Below are 14,324 nucleotides of genomic sequence, written 5' to 3'. Positions count from 1 at the left end.
CCTGCTGTAATGTTTGATCATAAGCTTGTTAAAACGTCTTTGTCACCGAACATACATTTAACACATTAATTAAATAAAAATATTCGTATCATGAAACGAAAGATGACAGGAAGAAAAAGGTTTGAATACGAGCGATTAATTTCGGCATACCATAAAAAACGGCAATTTTTATTAATTTGCGTGTTTCATTGTGTTTAATGTGATAATAAGCACAGGCCTAAAAGTATACACGAAAAAACTTTCACCCAATAATATATAACCGCATTGTTCTTAGTTAGACAATCAAAATTGAATTGCAACTTTCGAATAAAACTTTTATAGAACCGAAGAAGTTACCTGTGTTGCCGACACGACCTGTGCGACCGATCCTATGGACATATTCCTCAATATCACTGGGCATATCAAAGTTGATCACATGTTTCACATGTGGTATGTCCAGACCACGAGCTGCAACCTAAAACAGTTTAAGGCTTAGTTCAAACGGCGAACTTCTCATGTGTAGTGCCAAATTACTATTAAGTTCGGCAGAGCACGGCAAAATAGGAATTTGATTCAAACGTCGATTTTAATTCAATCGAACTTAATTCCTTCATATGACCTTTCGTTCCTTTACGTCAGCGTTTATACAACGCACATGCTCAAATAAATAGCGGGATTTTCAATATGGCGAAAAAAAATAGCACAAAGACAGATCATTTTTATGCGACATATGCTAGAGCGTGCCAAAAATCGAAAGAGAATGCTTGATTCTCTTATTCAGTTATTGATTAATAGAAGAATCATAGCAATCAGAGCTGCGATCACCCTGATTCTGTGTTTATTCTCGCAAAACCCGTGTTCAACATCAATAACGCCTCGATCATGTCGGAGACTTGCTAGAAATAAAGGATGGTGGAATCTACTTTGGGTTAAATATTCTGCAATGAGATTCAAGAAAACATTTAGAATATCTCGGGAAACGTTTCTGTTTATTCTTGCTCGCCTAAGACACGTACTCGAAAAGAAAAACAAAGTTGAAGAGCCCATTCCTCCAGAGGTTCGACTAGCTGTTTGCTTGTATCGCCTTGGAAGAGGAACATATTATACAATTGCAGAATTGACTGGGCTTCGTGTTTCCACCGTATGTTCTATTACTGATGAAGTTTGCAAAGCCATCGTTGAACATCTCTGGGACGAATATGTCAAACAGTCTGAGCAAGATTTCAAAGATTCAATGATTGATACGGAACACTTTTGGCAGTTCCCTTGTTGTTGGGCAGCCCTTGATGGTTGCAACGTTTCTACAAAGCGCCCACCAGGTGGTCAGGAAGCAAACAAAGAGTATCACAACTTTAAAAACTTTTACTCTATTGTTCTTATGGAATTGGTTGACTCCCACTATAGATTTATTTGGGGAAGCTGTGGCTACCCAGGTAACTCACACGACGCTATTATTTTTCAATCCACACAGCTTTGGGCTAGTATTCAGGAAGGAAACTATTTGCCAGCAATTGGGAAAGTAATTGGTCAGCAAACAGTCCAGCCACTTATAGTTACTGACTCTGCTTTTCCATTTACCAAATGGCTTATGAAGCCTTATACAGATGCTGTCCTTTCTGAAAGGAAAAGGTATTTTAATTACAGACTAAGCCGTGCATAAATGGTGACAGAGAGTGCTTTTGGACAGCTTAAAGGTAGGTGGCATGTGCTGTACAGAAAATGTGAAAGTAATAGAAAAAGTGTCAGAATGACTTTCCTGGCTTGCCTGGTCCTCCATAACATTTGCTTAATGAAGAAAGATACTATCTCAAAACAATTGGATCTTTCACAAGACCCTGGCAAAAGTGAAACGCGAGATAGAGATTCAGTAAGAGAATTGCTACAAATGAGAGCATGTCCTAAAGTCAGGGATACTTCCAAAGAAGCAGATGATATAAGAAATGCTTTGGTGGAAAAACTTAGGTTGGAGGAGACTGGAGAAGTGGTTCAATTTCTTTGACTTTTGAAAAAAAGTTCATTTTCATATATTGAACAACACATTCATAAAAAATTAATTTTTTGGCACTTTCTAATTCTCAATCTTAACTAATGTGATTATATAATGCTTTATTGTGCACAAATAACATTTGATTTGAACATTTTGATAATATAACAACATAAAGTTTGTGTAGCAATTAGTAAAAAATATCTTTATTATTTGTTATGTCTTTATTAATAACACAACTGAATAATAAGAACTAATTAAACATTGCAAGTGCTTCAGGGCATAATAAATGCCATAATATGTTATTTTTATTCACATACATAATTTCTATAAAGATTGGTATTGTTTGAGATCATAGTCTGAATGACTGTTGAAAATTTGGAATCGGTTGAAAGTTTGGCATTGGTTGAATATTGGGTTGTGGTGGAAATGGTGAGTTATATTGATGTGGTGACCATGAATGATGTGCACCATTTGATGAAGTTAGACAATTAAGAAAAAGCTTGGTCATTTCAATTTCATGCTTTCTTGCTATTTCAGCTTCATCTTGCATGAAACGTAGCAGCTCCTTGGATGGATCATTGTCCACCATAGTCTTTAAAAGAGCTATAGCTTCACCAACATTGTCTTTTGTTGACAATTTTCTTCTTTTCATGGGAACAAATGATTTTTTCACACTATCTTCACCTTCTTCCAAGTGTCGAATTTCTTCCTCTTCTTCCAGGTCAATCAGAAAAGGATTACCACTGGAGCTAGAACTACTGATATCACTTGAAAATGAAGGTTCTATTGCCATCTCAGGTCTGCAAGAGTCTCTGGATTGAACAAGCTGAAACAACTGCTTGAACCATACACCATAGCCTTTGTCTTCTTGGAAACGTTTTATGCCACTAGCAGTTTTGATGGTAATTGCAGCATGTTTGCATTCTCCAATGCATTTCTTAAATTTATTACGCATTTGAGACACAGTAAAGTCTATGCTTTCTTTTCTTTCATGGCACCTTGCTTTAAGCTCTGTCAAAATATTTTCGTATATATTACCATTCTTTTGGTTTTTTGTATTCGTGAAAATTAATTTTTTCTTGTAGTAATCACTGTAAGCAACAATATCGATATAATCATTTAGAACGTTCTCGGTCTACAAGGCTTTCCTGCCAGCTTTCTTTTTTGAACCTTTGTCATTATCATTAACTTCAGATTCATCATCAGTTGAGCCACTACAAATAAAATGTTGGTCAAAATATTAGTACGAATACGGTATATTGAATAAAAGAAAATTATAATTCTTGGGGCTTTAACAATAATTATTTAGGTCTAACCTTTTTCTTCCAAATCAACGGAGAGGGTGTTGAAGTTTCTCGGCTTTCAGCGTAAAAAGTATTTGAATTATACGGAGTGGAATGATTTTCCATCTCCGGTGATTCGACTGGATGCTTATCGGTGGTAGAATTCCTTACACAATTTGGGCAATATCCAACAGATACTCCAGCCTCCCAACCAATAGTTTCCTCATCGTCTTGAAATAAACTACAACGGTTACAAACTGGACGATTGCAAGTTATACACTTGTATTTCGTTTCTTTTTGGCAAAAATTACAGTCAACAATCGATTGGCTTTGTCTCGACGAAGAAGCCATATTGTTTACAAATTCGCGCCATTTTACTCGGGTTTAGATCATGGATTGAATAGGATATGTACGCACGAATAGGGTGATAACGCACTCGTTTCACGTCGCTTTTTTAAGTTCGGCACATGAGAAGGTCGCCGTTTGAATTGACAACGTGCCGTGTCGAACTTAATGCATTAGGCATGGCAAGCCCAGCCGAGCTATATCCTTGAGTCGATCAAAATTAAAACCGCCGAACTTAATTGATTCATACGTCGTGCTTGTCATGTACTTAATGCGTTGTATTAAGTTCGGCACATGAGAAAGCGTCTGAACTAAGCCTAAGTAACTTGTAGCAGAATTTTTTTGCAATTGCAGCATTACGTAGGGAGTTAATAAACAATTATTGGATGAGGTTGAGCATAATATCAAGTATTATTCAGACCGAGTCAATGTTATCTGCAGAAGCGAAGCTTATTCACTTCAACTAACAGAAATATTATTAAAACATATCAATGTAAAACATTTCAAAAACTTTCGCCAATTAACCCTTTGGTCAGACGGTTTATTAGAACTTTTTCTCGTTTGCATAGATTGTAAATATGTTCAAAACAAGCTTAGCCGCTTTTTCCCGCCTTCTTTTTGTTCAAAAGCTTGCGCATATCTTTTTTACAAACTATGGCAAACATCGCGTTTATTTGATTTTTTCAAAACCGGCTTTCAATTGTATCAATAATTGCACAAAATATTATTTGTAGATAAGACGTTATAAAGACGCACTTTATAACAACCAAATAACGCTAGTTTCTTCTTAGACTGTTAAAGTGTGATTATAGCTACTAACCCGAATCCTATTTATACGATGCAATCAATAAACGCGAACTTTTTAAATTAATTTAATTATGTTCATTTACGTCATCGTCAATTTAAGAAGGCAATTTTGATTAGAGATCAGATTAGTCATCATTGGACTGATAACTATAACAACCATTGCAATTGGTAATTGGATAAGCTATGACCTTTCCACTGCAGCTAAGGCTAAAGGCTTCTGTTATAACCATGATCAAGCAAATAATATCAAGTTTCGTAAACTAGTTAAGGGTATTTTAAATATTTATTCGTGTGATTAAGAATAAAAGATGTTTACTGTGTTTGCACAGGGGTTATGAAAATCGAGCAAACCTTTAGAAGAACTTGAGAGATGATCAATGCAAGCCTAAGACCGAAGGTCGAGGGTTGCAGCTGCTCAAAAGTTGTCACAAACGTCTACGAGGTTATTGTAGACACATTCGGCGTCTCTACAATGCATATAAAAATGCATCAGCTGGAAAAACGTCAATATATTACTCTGCAGGCAAGATTTGCCAACACATTTAGTGGAAAAAGGTAGTTAAAGACTTCCTCAAATGGTTCACCGGACAGTAAATTTGCCACGATAAATACATAATATAAGCGAGGAATTTGTTTCCGTGAAGCAATCTCAAACAAGCCTGAGCACAAAAATGACGGAACGCACAGGATTAAAATAAGGCATATGGTGTTCAAGATATTAAAACTTCAGGAAATTTGGTCTATGTGTATGCAAAGCAGTTTCTATATCGTGGCTTATGTTTGTGCTATATTTAAACCAAATGTGTTATAGCTAACTGCATTTTATTTGTGTCCTATTTTAGGGCAAGCTATTTCAAAAGTGGTTCTCGGAAAAAAAATTCTTTCTAAAAAGAAAGGAGCTATCGACAAACACTTGCTTTACATTATCAGACTTGACATAACAAACTCACCGCAGTGGCCACAAGAATTGGAGTTCTACCACTCCGAAATGATTGCAGTGAATCTTCCCGCTCACGCTGGGAGCGATCGCCGTGAATGGACGTTGCAGGATATTTCTCACGATATAAGTAATCTTCCAATGCATCCGCTCCTTTCTTCGTCTCCACGAACACCAACGTCAATGAGTCAGGACCTAAAAATAAACACATCTTTGTCGAAGACAATAAAACCTCATTTTCTCGTAGCTACATATATATATATATATATATATATATAAGTTTGAAAATTTGTAATCCAGGCATTGAATATATAAAAGATAAACGTTTCTCCGGATTTTTAAATGATTTTTATTAAGCTTTCGACTCGTTGCTTCGAGCCTTCATCAGAATGAAAAATATTTATTTACACGTGCTAAAAGCATATTTAACTGCTAAAAGCACGTGTATCTAACTGCTAAAAGCACGTGTAAATAAATATTTTTCATTCTGATGAAGGCTCGAAGCAACGAGTCGAAAGCTCAATAAAATCATTTAAAATCCGGAGAAACTTATCTATATATATATATATATATATATTAAAGAAAAGTAAAAACAACTACAATTTTATCCCGACAAGCCTGTTTCGTGATTGCTCACTCATCAAGGGATATAATGAGTGAGCAACCACGAAAAAGGCTTGTCGGGATAAAATTGTAGTTGTTTTTACTTTTTTCTTTAACAAATATATCTATATCTATTAGCTCTAATTATATGTATTGAACACTTTTAACGAAAAAATTATAAACAAAAAACTTCCTATATGTAGCATATATAACAATAAAAAATAATACTGGAATAGATGGCATGTAAGATGAAAACAGTTCGCCGCTTACGCAATATATGCAAATAATGATTGGTGCGAAGTATTTAAAAATCAAGCACGATAAATTTATTTTTGTAGGGCCGCATTTGGCGAAGAACTCTAATCTTTTCAGCAAAATATCAGATAAAAACAGATTTAAAAATTCGCCATTTTACCCCGTAACCTCAATTATTATATTTCAGTTTCCGGGCCTAACAACCGGTCACGCCAGAGATTGTCCATTGAACTGCAATTATTTTGCATCTTGAATGTACTTATCTAACTTCCCTGTTCTTTTCGATGTTAGAGATGAAAACACTGTCAGAACCGCTAGCCCTACTCATATCTAACCGTAACATACATACAGGTGACACTGGTGAGTATGGACGTTGAGACAGGAATCGGTAAAAGGACTTAACATTTTTTAGTTGATAGCTTGCAACTTTTTCATGGCTTGAGCTTGCTTTCTCCGGGTCGCTTCATTTCTTTTAAAAAGAAATTTTCCGCCTAATTAGAAGAATTTCACTGATTCCGCTTAATTAGATGAAGAATTTCACTTGTAGTTGAAGCGTTGGCAATCGTCCAACTTGCATAGTTGCTGAAGAAAAGGAAAATGCTGTAGACAGGAAAGAAAATGTTAGCGTTTCGTATTGTAACGGTTATTACAACGCACGATATTTATGAAGATGACGAAGCTGAAGAAGAGAATCATGTGATATGACATATCGTAAAGACAAAACATCAGATGCAAACTGGCGGCAAAAGATCTATGATGAGTTCAGAGCACATATATTACATAGGAGACATCATTGTCCATAACGAAAGCTATAAGCGAAAGCTTATATTCACAAACAACAAAAGAGCAACAGATAACGAAATATATAGACACGAATTGGAAGAAAACAAAGGAAGCTGCAAATAATTACCATGCACAGCACAGCAAATGCGAACCAACTTCAAACGGAGCATTCATATGTGTGACAAAGTTGCTTAACTAGAAAAACAGCCACTGTCAACAAGCGCTTTGTGGAAGAAAAAGGATTCGGAAAGTGGTTTGATGCCTTATTTCCATTGATGAAAGGCAGAGATTCATGCCAGCCGGAACAATCCATAGAACCATCAGCAGCCCCCAAGCGAAAGTTCGCCAAGTACACCTTTTCATGAGTATGATGTTGATGGTAAAGAAGGTGAAGATGTTGATGAAACTCACAATAAACAAAATAAACAAGAGAAACACTTCAAGAACATGTTTATTCCTGTAAGGAAAAGAAAAAAAGAAAGAACAATAATGCAGAGTCAGTCGGTAAAGTATTGAAACTTGTGGAGACATTGACTAAATCGGATGCGAAAAATATTTTGAAATTTATGCGGAAAGATGTTGAGAGGTGAAGCTATAGTGCTTCTAAAGATTTTTTCAAACAAAAATAATAGAGTGCAAATTCAAGGCTTTCCTGCGCAGCTAACATTTCATGCAGGAAGTCCCTCAGCCCAACAAGTTTATTTATATGGAACACCTCAATCGACTAGGAGAGATCAAACTACACCCCAAACCTCCCCTCGTGGTTACGAAGGCAACAGTATGCAAGCTGGGGAAAGAAGTTCACCATTTCGATCACAAATGAGCTCATTAACAAAACTTTGACTTGAACTATAAAAAGTTCAACTTAGTTATACACAAAGTAATTATTTTGTTATTTGTAATTATATTTTTGTATATATTTAGCTTCCATCAACTTAGAGTGTATACTGAGGTTTGTTCAATCAATGGCGCTTTCTGTGCTCTTGCTTTTCTGCCAAAAGTTTTCCTTTCAAAACAGAACTTATCTACCAGCTTCTACAGAGCTTTCTTTGACCTTCTGACAGCTGATCATGTTAAGCATGTCTCTTACGACATCCAGGTCGTGCCGTTATATTTATGGGTCAGAAAACACGTCAAGCTATTTAGGTAAGGACTCATTATGCTCAATGCAAAGATTATGCAAAACTTTACAAGCTAAAGTTTATAAGTGGTTTTTTCACTGCACTCACACTCTTGGAGTCACACCCGAAATCTTCCTTTTACCTGACCGTACACCCATTCAGAATCATCTTTGCTCGTGATAAACGATAATTAAAGTATCTCTCTTGAGGTGTAAGATTAGCATTGGTATAGGGTTTCATGTTTTTGGATATTAATGGAACGGCAGTGTATTCAGTGAGATCTTTCCACAGGTTGGTTGTATGGAGGATAAAGCCAAGCGCACACGAAAGCTTAGCTTAGCAAAATGTCATTCGTGCCAAGTGGCGTAAGCGAGTTGCTTTCGTGTGCGCGTGCTGTTTCCGACGACTTTTGCCATTCCAGGGAGGACTGGCAAATATCTAACATGTTTGATATTTTTTCCCACGCGTGGCGAAATGCTTTGTCGATTTGTCCGTGTGCGGCGTCTTGAAGCAAATTGCTTTTGTGTTTCCAATACAGCGCTTGCTCAATAAATTTCGTATCAAACCAAAATAGCGGCCTCGACTGAACAAAATGATTCAGTCGAAGAAGCAATTTCAGATGATAAACTTTTGTCTCCGTTTAAATCTGCTGATCGAAGGCCAGAGATCAACTAGTTTATTATCTAAAGTTTATCATCTGAAATTGCTTCTTTGACTGAATCATTTTGTTCAGTCGGGGCCGCTATTTTGGTCAACTGAAATGAGGGGCTTGCTCAACTGAATGAGTTAAATGCTGCGTCAATTTATGGTTCTGAAGAAGACGAAGTAGCACTTGTATGCCTGCTGCTAATTCTCCGTAGAAACAGACATTTACGAGCTTCTTGTTGTAAAACATGGACGATTTCTTATTTCCTCAAAAGCAGACTATCTTTTGTCTCCGTTTAAATCTGCTGATCGAAGGCCAGACATCAACTAGTTTATCATCTGAAATTGCTTCTTCGACTGAATCATTTTGTTCAGTCGGGGCCGTTATTTTGGTTTGATACGAAATTTATTGAGCAAGCGCTGTATTGGAAACACAAAAGCAATTTGCTTCAAGACGCCGCACACGGACAAATCGACAAAGCATTTCGCCACGCGTGGCAAAAAATATCAAACATGTTAGATATTTGCCAGTCCTGCCTGGAATGGCCAAAGTCTTCGGAAACAGCACGCGCACACGAGAGCAACTTGCTTACGCCACTTGGCACGAATGACATTTTGCTGAGCACATAGCTCTCGTGTGCGCCGGGCTTAAGAGCATCATAGGTATTTCCAGGAAATCCAGCATATGGCCAAACTAACCTACATTTAGCATCAGCGAGACCCATTAATACAATTGAATGAAAATTTTTAAACTTATGATACCCTTTTGCTGCCTCAGGACCTCCTTCAGGACATTCAAAAGAAATGTAGCAACCACAAATTGTAGGCCAACAGCATGTTGCCATATTCCTTCCATATCAGCGATCTTTGGTTTCAGTTGCTGCTCAGTAGCTGGAAAATGAGAGGTAACAGAATCTTTCCTGAACCACTAATGCTTCACAAAGTTCGATTATTATCTTCTGAAATGTAGCAATTCCAAGACAACACATGGCTGACAGTGTATAATAGTCACAACGTATTAGTCTTAAATGCACATGGCCAAACGACAAAAAAGCGACACTGCTGAGCGTTCAGTTATACGATTTTTTCCAATTTGTTTTCAATTCTTCACAGAATAAAAGCAAAAAGATTCTTAGAGAGACGAAAACTGAGTAAATCGCCCAAATAGAGTCCAACCAGTAGGTCCATGTTGATGTTCTTTGAAGAGAACGACTGAAACGGATTCGAGAAATCTCAGACTTCTCAAAAAAAAATATATTATGTAATAACAGGCACAGCTGAACGACATTTCTCCTTTTAGAAATAATATGTAGCAGTAAACTGAACTTCTTTTATCTCCTCTCTCGTGTAATTTTTAAAATTTGTTGCCCAATAATAGCCTTTCTGTGAGCCGCCATTTTTTGAAGGAAGGTAAGTTTCTGCGTATACTAACTCAACGAATTGAATTCGACGAAATATCGTCTTATAAACTGAGCTTACCACTTCTGCTACATTTTCTGAAATTCGAGGTATAAGCTAGGATTAAGAACACTAGGTACTCTCATAGTTAGCAACAGATTGTCTCGATATCGCTTAGTGCAGGAGAGCTTTTAAAATATTGTGGAATATTTACTAACAATAAAATATTTTCAAATTCTTTTATTTCATTGTATGACATACCAGAAGCATTGAGAAGGTCCAACAAGAAAGATCTCTTGTCAACATCATCGACCCAAACGACCTTTTGAGTGATATTTTCGCTTGTTGAACCAACACGTCCAACAGCCAAGAAAATGTAGTTGTCTAAGAAATCACGTGCAAGTACCTTAAATAAAAGAAGTTAGAACTTGAATCTTGGCGAAATTTTAAGTAGAAAAAAGGCGTGATCCGATATCAGGATTATACATAATGCAGTAAAAAATTTTATATCAGTGAACGTTTTACTGCATTATGAAATTTTAAGTTCTTTAAATACTTCTTAAATGGGTGCGAGAAATATTTTTTGTGGGTAGCTTATACACGCATACTAACAATACAATCTTGCCGTTTTTGATTTGCAGCAATTAAGTTTTACGAGGTTTGCAGCTAAATTATATAGCTATATTAAAAAACAGCTTTACAAATTTAGTAACTTCACTCGTCAATTATCTCTCAAAATTTACTTTTCACATTAAGGAATTGAAAATATCATTTAACCAGTCCTTGAAAATCAACTTTATGTGGCCAACCAGCCATTTCAAGAGAAAGGCGTACCTGAATTTCCTTTGGAAATGTAGCACTAAACATGAGGGTTTGCCTTTGGCCTGTTTTTGGCATCGAGTCCTTCTCGACAATTCTACGAATTTGGGGTTCAAATCCCATGTCCAACATGCGATCTGCTTCATCCAAAACCAAGAACCTTTAAGAAAATGGGTTCATGTCATATGAAAAAAATACTAAATAGTTGTCTTTTTTCCCAGAGTGAACTTTGTCATCAAAAAGTTTAAGTATAACAGAGAATTTACGTGACACTAAATTTTTCATCCACTTTTTCATGCTTGTTTGAGGACAAAAGAATCTCACCTGATTTGTTCAATTGGGTGAAGAAAAACGAAAATCACAATTTATTTGTATTCCGTTTGTGCTTAAGCCTTTACACAGATTGCATTTGCATGAAAACAACTTAAGCTATAGTCATGACTAATAATAGCAATTCGCAGTACAACTCTGTTTTGACATAATCTTTCATCAAGCTTTCTGTGGGAGCTTCACAACACAATAGAAGCAAAATATATGAAAATATACTACCAAACTGTAAACAACTCATTTTGTAATTGCTCTTAGAACCATACACAAAATTTGGGTTTACGTTTAAGCTTTAATAATTCTTAAGAAATAAGTGATGTTCACTGTGTTTGCACAAACTTATGAAAACCGAGGGGATCTTTGGGAGAACTCGGGAGCAGATCAATGCAAGAGAGTTCTCACAAACGTGTCCGAGGTTTGCATAAGCTAGTGAAAACACCACAAAGATCTATTTTTCTTTTGAAGATTTGATTGATTGATTGATTTGATTGATTGATTGCTTGATCGATTGATTTGATTGGTTGAGCTCAGATTGCTTTGCACAGGTCAAAGCCAACACAGCTGCAGACCAATAACGTAAAAAATTTAATTATATTCTTTTGTTATTTTATTAAATCATTTTAAACTAAAGTTACCAGGTTCTGTAAATAATCAAATTTCGTTAGCTTTTGTCCCTACTATTGTCTCTTCAGTTTAGTCAGGAAATGTGACCTATAGTTTAGCAAGTAGTTTAACCTTTTTGTTGATGTGCTTGGGCAAACTGTACAAAGTATTGCTAAGTTGCCGCCTTAAAAATGTTAAAGCCAGGTATGTCGGAAAAATTTGACGGGTCGAATCTCTCCTGTCTGATCTTTAACAAGCATTGGATGAGATTGAGAATGATATCAAAAATTATAGTCACTATAGTTTAACACAGAAGCCTTCAAACTATTTTGTATCGGAAACCATAAAGTTTTCGTGCTTGTCGATGGCAATACATTGCAAATTATCTGTAGACCTAAAAATAACCTTTATAAGGTAAAAAAAACAGCAAAAATCCTAATTAATATATTGATCAGGGAAAAAAGTTAAACAGGATGTCATCTTAAACAGGATGTCTTGGTTCATGTAACTAGATTATGCTAGGTTGAATACTAATTAATTGCCAGTAAAATTAATCCAAACAAGGTTAAATTTAATTTTTTTACAGTGTACTTAAGTGAACTTCAAGTTATTACTACACTGAAATGGGCAGTCACTCATTTAGAAAAATATTTAGCTCAATCAATTCACAGAAAAAAAATTAAACTAAAGATCAGCACAGGACAAGACGATTTTAAATAAAAGGTGAGTCGACAAAAGCATAGTCATAAAATCGTCTACTGGGAAACCACAATACGAAATACTAATTCTTTTGATTGCAAATTTTTAAAGTTGTCATGCACAGTGGCATTTCTTACTTGCAAACATCCAAGCCAATCTTGCCACGATCCAACATGTCCACCAGACGTCCAGGGGTGGCAACAAGAAGATGACAACCGCGGTCAAGATCACGCATTTGTTGGCCAACATCAGCTCCGCCGTAGACGACGGCAGGACGTACGTGAGATCTATACGCAAACTAAAACCCAAAATATCTTTCTATTATTCTTTAAGCTACGTTGAACATTTAGAAGAAAAAAATCAAAATTCTGTAATGCACCTATAGAAAGATAATTCACAGAATAATGGCAGATATTTCACAAGGTTTGCGTTAGGTTTAGAACGGCGAGGATCAATGTTGTTCAGACTGGAATTACAATAAAATTTGCAAATTGGCTTGCAGATTTCAAGACTTTCAATAACAGTTCTCTCGCTGGTTCAAAAGTTTGAGTTTTCAAAAGATTAAGAGTTAGCTGCACCAGAGAACGTTAAAATACTTAGAATTATCGCAAATTTTTGCATATTTTGCGCGTGTCTTAGGTTAGAGAACTTTTTCCAAGAGTATACTTTTTACACCTTGATGCCAACATCTAAAGTATCTTTAATTGCTTGTACTGCGTTAAAAACTTTGCACTTCAGAACAAACGTTTCACCATCCAGAATTTAAGCCTGAGAGTTGAACTACTGTCATCTGGTCGGTGTTTCACGGGTCATCACGTTGAAGTTCGAGAGCGTAGTGATTTTATTACGGCTCGTTTTAAATAATCACGACCATTTCTAAAACTTCACTCCCCAAACAACCTCATCTCTCAAGATCTCGACCACGAGAAAATCACTTCCTTCAATTTCGATCGTCCATCTATAACAAAACATGTCTGCCTAATTGACATAATTTCCTCGGCATTAAATAGAGTTTCCCTTTGATGAATGAGTATTCGAGACGTTTCCAAAAAGCTTGCATGTATTCAATTATCCCTCGCTTCCGTATTTCTTCTTTTAGCGGGTTCAAATACTTCGGGCGCTTTCTTATCTCGATTATTCACACATGATTTTTCAATTCTAGTATGTAATTTGCATTCAAAACAGCATTGAATTTGGTGATAACAGTGGTTATTTCATATCATCCTTCACATAGCATAGCAATCAACTGGTCATGAACAATTCACTATCAATCGAGACTTTACTTTAACTCTACCCAAGTTAGTTTTCCAAGTTAGTTAGAAAATTGTTTTCATCATACCGATTAAACGCTCAAACTCACCTTCCGACAATGGGGCCCTGCTCAAGTTTAATCTTCAAGCAATTGAATGCTAGCGAAAAAGCTAATTAAACTTTTCATCTTTTCTCACGCATCTTAACCACTTTGCAGCAGCAACAAACGTGTGGTCTTTATTTGAGCAAATCGCCGACGGCCTACCTCTTTGCGTAATAAGAGGATTTAAATTAGGAAGAAATTCCTTTATCTCAAGAGTCGGTAGTAACTCTAGTTACACTGCACGAGTAAGACTGAAAATATAAACGATGTAGGACTTTCTTTTATTCTATTTCTGTCTGTACTTCATAAAAAATCGACCACAAATACATTTAATGGTGTGGATTGTTCGGTTCTACAATATGGCAGTAAACCCGGTGAA

The 14,324-nt window shown here is 36.2% G+C and overlaps 2 protein-coding genes across 2 annotated transcripts in view; both read right to left on the bottom strand.

Moving 5' to 3' along the window:
* Positions 1-14,324, bottom strand: part of LOC124446009 (putative ATP-dependent RNA helicase Pl10) — a 28,710-nt gene that overhangs the window by 2,988 nt on the left and 11,398 nt on the right. The window contains exons 11-15 of the mRNA XM_046996798.1: positions 12,729-12,889; positions 10,978-11,122; positions 10,405-10,549; positions 5,352-5,533; positions 337-454 (exon numbers count right to left, since the gene is read on the bottom strand). Of these exons, the coding sequence (XP_046852754.1) occupies positions 337-454; positions 5,352-5,533; positions 10,405-10,549; positions 10,978-11,122; positions 12,729-12,889 (751 nt within the window). The remainder of the gene's footprint in view (positions 1-336; positions 455-5,351; positions 5,534-10,404; positions 10,550-10,977; positions 11,123-12,728; positions 12,890-14,324) is intronic.
* On the bottom strand, positions 2,030-3,949 carry LOC124446010. Its single transcript, XM_046996799.1, has 2 exons — positions 3,283-3,949; positions 2,030-3,180 (listed from the first exon to the last, which is right to left on the bottom strand). Exon 2 carries the CDS (start codon positions 2,919-2,921, stop codon positions 2,316-2,318), a length of 606 nt encoding a protein of 201 aa, XP_046852755.1. The 5' UTR covers positions 2,922-3,180; positions 3,283-3,949; the 3' UTR covers positions 2,030-2,315.

This window comes from Xenia sp. Carnegie-2017, unplaced genomic scaffold, assembly GCF_021976095.1.
Source record: "Xenia sp. Carnegie-2017 unplaced genomic scaffold, XeniaSp_v1 HiC_scaffold_22, whole genome shotgun sequence".
NCBI lineage: Eukaryota > Metazoa > Cnidaria > Anthozoa > Malacalcyonacea > Xeniidae > Xenia > Xenia sp. Carnegie-2017.
This window is presented reverse-complemented; position numbering and strand designations above follow the sequence as displayed.

Coding starts and splice junctions, on each gene's coding strand:
- LOC124446010 (XM_046996799.1), bottom strand. CDS start 2,921: ATGCGTAATAAATTTAAGAAATGCATTGGAGAATGCAAACATGCTGCA.